Below are 6,394 nucleotides of genomic sequence, written 5' to 3' on the forward strand. Positions count from 1 at the left end.
TTGTAAATGAAGTGATGCTGAATCCCTGCCGGCCTGCTGGCTCTCTTTTCCTAATCTAACTTTGGATTTGCCAGCCCAGCCCAGCCCAGGCTTCATATGAGTTGTCCAGGAAAGTTTTCTTTAGGATTCTTTCCTCTCCCCTCTGACCTTTTCCCCACCCCCCTCCACCTCACTTTTTTCTTAATGCTCAATTAGAGAAGGGTGGACATAGGCAGATGAGGGGGTGGGTGTGTCCAGCCCCTACAGTTTGTGACCAAGAGAAATGAGAGTGACATCACCTGAAACAATAAAAGGGCTTCTTTTGGTGCGTGGAAGACCTATATATAAAAGTCACATTTAAGGGTCCTGCAGTTTAATTCAGCAGCCTCCTCAGGTTTACTCAGCATTAACACAGCATCAGCTGCTAAGCCAAGCCCTCTGAAGGAAGAACTTTTCTTCAGACATTCCTGGGTAAGTAGAATTTATTTTCTGTGGGTTCAAGCACCTAAATGATTTGATTATCAGGCAATTTCTTAGGTGTCACAATTTCTTTCTATTGGCATGCTACCTTGAGGTGGAAGCTAGTCGAGTAGAAAATATTGCAAAGCAAAAAGAAGCCTTTGAAAACAATTAAATTTTGTCTTTCGAGATGCTAGAATATTTTTGAAATGCATTAATCTACATGTTGATTCCTTGGTTGAAATTAGAAAATGAAATATTCCCATGAATATTGGTTTCAATAACTGACGTAAGTTAATGAAGGCAGAGATTTGTACCACTTTCCCTCCATTTGGTCAGTCTCACATAAAGAATGCTGAATTTGAAGGGAAAAGCAACTTGATTTCTAGCAGGGGGGATTAATTTGTAATCTGTGGACTTTTTTTGTAAATACCTTTAGATAATTTTATTTCAACATAATTAGACTTCTTTAGAATCCTATGGATTTTATTTTATGCAATTAAAAACATTTTTTTTCCCTGAGAAACGGTCCTAGGCTTCCCCAAACTGTCCAAGGAGTTCTTGATACAGTGTTAAGAAACTGATTTATACACTAGTGTTACACAAGTACAACCTGAATCCTGGAGACATTTGTTTTTACTATCATTTCTTCCAGGTGTCAACCTTTTTAAAATAGTAGCACCTTAAATTTTAAAGATGTGTTACAGCCTCTCTCTAGTTCTACTCATGTCATTTCTATGAGAATCCATCATCTTTTGAGGAACAGGGAAACAAAGTGGCCAGAAGGGTCTGAGGTCACTGGGTGAGGGAATCCATGGCAAAGCTAGGATCAGGAACCTTATGGCCATGGCCATTAATTCCTTACCGCCATCCATGATCCAGGAGGACTCTTTTAGTGGAGCTCAGCCACCAACAACTTTATGTTCTATAAGACAGGATAGAACTAAAATGGACAGAACAGTCCATGCTTCCCAAGGTGGTCATTCAGGAATTCTCCTTCTGTGTTCAACAAACAGCACAGAACTAGGCATTTTAAAAGCTCACATAGAATACATGCCATTGAAATGTTTATGATGTGGATACAGGAAAGACAGTCTCCTGGATGGGAAAAGGTCATCAGCAATGGAGGAAGGATAGGAAGGAAGATCAGCTTTTGTCATTAAAACAAATGGGAAAAAATGGAGACTCAAAAACTTATGTTTCTAGTCCATAGATAAGTTGTGTTTAGCTCTATGGTTTCTTTCACAAAGGGTCAGTGTGAGGCTAAAGTGAGAAGACTGTGCAGACTTTACATGCCAGTAGTTATTTCACAAAGGTTAGTCATTGTCAGCTAGGTGGCACAGTGGATAGAATGGTGGGAGTCAGGACAACCTGAGTTCAATTTTGGCCTCAGATACTTACTAGGTGTGTGAGCCTGAGCAACTCACTTTCTCCTATTTTTCTGTTTTCTCATTGGTAAAAAGAGCTGGAGAAGGAAATGACAAACCACTCGTATCTTTGCTGAGAGAACCCCAAATGCAGTCACAAAGAGTTAGAAACAACTGAACAACTGCAAATCATTGGCACAAAACACCTGACAGATACTTCTTAGGGGAGGTTCAGGAAAACTAAACATTAGTTCAATAAAATCTCATTAGGTTAGGTTAATTGTGAACTTGTGATTCTTAGGACAGAGGTTAGGCTACAGTTAACTGACACAGATGGGCAGGGGAGTGCTTAGCAAATTAGTTGGGAGGATATTTTGCCTTATTAGGAGAAACAAAGGTTTCAAGCACCTTAGAAATCCCAGTTTGTAAGCAGAACATTTGTGTTGGCTACTCACTATGTCTCCCACTGACAACCTGTCATCCCCAACATGATACAGGGCGTCTTAAAAATTATGAGGGGCAGCTAGGTGGCGCAGTGGATAAAGCACTGGCCTTGGATTCAGGAGGACCTGAGTTAAAATCCAGCCTCAGACACTTGACACTTAACTAGCTGTGTGACCCTGGGCAAGTCACCTAACCCTTATTGCCCGGCAAAAAAACAAAAACCAAAACAAAACCAAAAAAATTATGGACAAATGACAAAAACCAATGTTATGAACATCTCTTTCTATGTCTTTATGTCCCCCTCACATCATTGCCTGTGGCTACATGTGCACATTTTGGACATTTGTTACTCATGTGATGAGAGCTGCATTTTGTCTGTTTTACTTTGCCTTATTTCAGGTATCTTCTCTCTCTTTCTCTCTCTCTCTCTCTCTCTCTTTCTCTCTCTCTTCTTTTTTTATGGGACAATGAGGATAAACTGACTTGCCCAGGGTCACACAGCTAGTAAGTATCAAGTGTAAGCTAGTAAGTGTCAAGTGTCTAAGGCCAGATATAAACTCAGGTTATCCTGAATTCAGGACTGGTGCTTTATCTACTGCGCCACCTCACTGCCTCCCACATATCTTCTTCAAGTTCCATGTCTATGCCTTTTCTTAGTTCTGTCATCTCTCATGGTACCAGCATCCTCCTTTGTTTGTTGACTTAATCTTCTAGTCTGGGGTATTTAAGTTGTCCCCACTTGTTTACTATGTTAGAACTCCCATTATGAGCATCCTTGTAAAATTATTCCCTCCCACCCTTCTTCTGTATGTTATGTTATCACAGGTGAGCTCTCCTCAAACCTTGCTCTGTGTACTGGAAACTCTGCTTTTCCTGCTTATACAGCAAACTCAACCAGTATACCCAAGAAAAATTGAACTTTTAAAAATCTCTTTTAGGATACCAAACTAGTAGTGGTATTAATAGGTCGAAAAGTATGCATGTTTTTATAGCCCTCTGGCCATAGTTCCAAATTGCTCTACAGAATGTTTGAATCAGTTTACAATTTTACCAAGAGTGTATTAATGTCTTATTTTCCCCATATCCCCTACATTTGTCATTTTCCTCTGCTCTCCTATTATCCAATCCAATAGGTATTGTTTTGACCTGAATATCTCCAATCAATAGTGAGTTAGAGCATTTTCCTCCCACATGGCTATAGGTAGCTTTGATGATTTCATCTGCAAACTTCATGTCTTTTGATCATCTATCAATTGGGGAATGGCTGAACAAATTATCAGACGAGAGTATGATGGAACACTTTTGTGCTATAAAAAATGATGAGCAGGATGCTATCAGAAAAACCTGGAAAGACATATGTGAACTGATGCAAAGTGAAATGTACTGTATATAAAATAACAGCAATATTGTAAGATGATCTGCTGTGAATGACTTAGTTATTTTCAGCAATACAATGATCCAAGACAACTCTTAAGGACTTAGAAAAAATGCAATCCATCTACAGAGAAAGAACTGATGGTTTCTGAATACAGATTGAAGCATATTTTTTTTTGTTAGTTCCTTTTTCTAAAGTTTTTTGTCTGTTTTCTTTTACAACCTAACCAATGTGGAAATGTTTTGTAAGACTACACATGTATAAATTATATTGAATTGCTTGATTTCTTAAGGAGGGGTGGGGAGAGAGGGAGAAAGAGAATTTGGAACATGGAGTTGTAAAAATTGCTGTTAAATTTTGTTTTTATATTTAATTTGGGAAAAAATAAATTCTAAAAATTAAAAAAGGAAAGGAAGGAAGGAAAAGAAAGAAGAGAGGAAGCATATTTGGACTTTAAATAAAATAAAATTTTTTTAAATTAAATTTTTCTCTAAGCAATCCTTTGGCTGTATCCCAAAAATGTAGGTGCACTATCTCATTGTTTTCGTTACCTTTAATGAAAGTATTAATTTTTCCCATGATTTGTTCTTTGATCCATTCATTCTTTAGGACTAAGTTAATTAATCTCTAATTAATCTTTAATCATTTATTCTGGTTTTTTTTACCTTTGGGTCTATGTCTTCTTTCACAATATGACTGATGTGGAAATATGTTTTGCATGATTGCACATGTATTACCTATATAAATTGCTTAGCATCTCAGGGAGGGAAGAGAGGAAGAAGAGAAAGAGAAAATTTGGAATTCAAAACTTTTTTAAATGAATGCTAAAAAATTGTCTTTACATGCTATTGGGGAAAAAGATATTATTAAAAATAAATTTTTAAAAATTAAAAAAAGAAATTTTAAAAAAAGAAAAGAAAAAAAATTAACTTGCTAGGTGCCTTCATTCTTTTTTTTTTTTTTGGGTGGGGCAATGAAGGTTAAGTGACTTGCCCAGGGTCACACAGCTAGTAAGTGCTCAGTGTCTGAGGCCAGATTTCAACTCTGGTCCAGTCCTCCTGAATCCAGGGCTGCTGCTTTAACCACTGTGCCACCTAGCTGCCTCCAGGTGCCTTCATTCCTAAGCTTCACGGTTATTCTCTTTTAGGGGGGTCTACCTTCAAAAGTGGGGATCTTGGAATTAAGGGCAGATAGGTGGTAGAATGCATGGAGTGCTGGACCTGGAAGCAGGGAAATACAAATTCAAATCCCACATTAAGACACTCATTAGCTATGTGACCCCAAGCAAGTCACAACCATTTTCAGCCCCACTTTCCCCATCAGAAATTGGGGATGAGTAGCACCTACCTTGTAGGGTTGTAGTGAAGATAATATGAGATAACACTTGTGAAGTAGTTTTCAAGCCTTAAAGAGCTATCGTCGTCATCATCATCATCATTGTCAGAGGGCATGAACAGTTCCAGAGTTCATGTGAAATATCCAGAAATATCCACTTAATCTAATGTTAACAAGTGGAAATAGAGTTACCATAAGCAAGCTTTCCTCAAATCTTGCTCTGTGCACTGGCAACCCTGCTTTTCCTACTTATTTGGGAAATCCTACCAGTATACTCAAGAAGAATTCAAATTTCCAGGTGACTTAATTTTTAGGATACATGATAAAGGTGTACTGTGAATGTGTTTGTATATGTGTGTGTAAAAATCTTTAACCTGGATCAATTTTTTTTGACATTTTAATATTTTTAAATTACATGTTAAAACAAATATTAACATTTGGGGTTTTTAAAAAATTTTGAGTTCCTAATTCTCTGCCTCCCCCCTCCCCGCCTTGTTGAGAAGGCAAAGAATTTGATATAAATTATGCAAATACATAGGATACATTTTTTTAAAAATTGATTTGAAATTGCTCAAGTTTTAAATGTTCTCTTTCTTCCTTTCTTCTTAGTGAAGATGGTTTCTGCAAGAAATTTGGCAAGAGCCATCGTGATCTTGTATGTAATTGGTTTTCTTACAAATGCTGATGGAAAATCAATTAAGTAAGTATCGTAGCCTGTTTTGACCTGTTGGCCAATGGGACAACAGTTGTCTTTCATTTCATTCTGGAAAATGGGAAAGAGTGAGTGAAACAAATAATTTGTGCTCTCTCTTTCCTTCCACCTTTCTCTTGCTCGCCACCCTTTTGTACTCACACCTTCTATTCCCTTCATCCCCAGGAAGAGAACTGTGACTGAAATGCAACTGATGCATAATTTGGCTGAGTTCCTGACCTCGAAAGCCAGGTTGGATTGGTTGAAAAGGAAGCTTGATGAAGTAATGCCTCCCAGTACCGTCCCCAAAGGGGATCCCAAGTCCCTTGTGGCCCCTGCAGAGGTTCGGCTCCGAAAGAGGGCAGACACCAGTCTGGTTGCAAACCAGGATCACCAACTAGCTCCAGGAGAGAAGACATTTGGGAAGACTGACAAGGCTGACATGGACATACTGTCCAAAGTCAATCCCTACCTAGAATAGGTTCAACACGAGGTTGGGTCATTATGTCCCAGGTCCCTGTGTCATGACTGTTCATGATGCTGATTGTTCTGGCTCTGTTGAAAAGACCAAGGTCCACTGCTTGTCCTAGCCCCAACCAGCTACGTGCAAATGCTCATCCTCACAGTTAGTTCACTTATTGCCTGTATTGATCCTATCAATCTGTATTCCTTTAAAGAGCACTTTCAATAATCCTATTTCTATTCTTTTGAATGTATGTTTGTGCACAACTTATAAAGGAATAA

At 38.4% G+C, this 6,394-nt stretch overlaps 1 protein-coding gene across 1 annotated transcript; it reads left to right on the forward strand.

Moving 5' to 3' along the window:
- The first annotated feature begins 273 nt into the window (after positions 1-273).
- Positions 274-6,131, forward strand: PTH (parathyroid hormone). The gene is made up of 3 exons (XM_043972208.1): positions 274-304; positions 5,569-5,659; positions 5,837-6,131. The coding sequence occupies exons 2-3, from the start codon at positions 5,574-5,576 to the stop codon at positions 6,129-6,131; spliced, it is 381 nt and encodes a 126-aa protein (XP_043828143.1). The 5' UTR covers positions 274-304; positions 5,569-5,573.
- The last annotated feature ends 263 nt before the right edge of the window (positions 6,132-6,394 follow it).

The sequence above is a fragment of the Dromiciops gliroides genome, chromosome 6 (genome assembly GCF_019393635.1).
Source record: "Dromiciops gliroides isolate mDroGli1 chromosome 6, mDroGli1.pri, whole genome shotgun sequence".
In the NCBI taxonomy this organism is placed as follows: Eukaryota; Metazoa; Chordata; class Mammalia; order Microbiotheria; family Microbiotheriidae; genus Dromiciops; species Dromiciops gliroides.

What these genes read in the sequence shown, in the direction of transcription:
- PTH (XM_043972208.1), top strand. Translation starts at nt 5,574, where the DNA reads ATGGTTTCTGCAAGAAATTTGGCAAGAGCCATCGTGATCTTGTATGTA. An exon ending in GCTGATGGAAAATCAATTAA is followed by an intron (nt 5,660 to 5,836) that starts GTAAGTATCGTA and finishes CTTCATCCCCAG; the next exon opens with GAAGAGAACTGTGACTGAAA.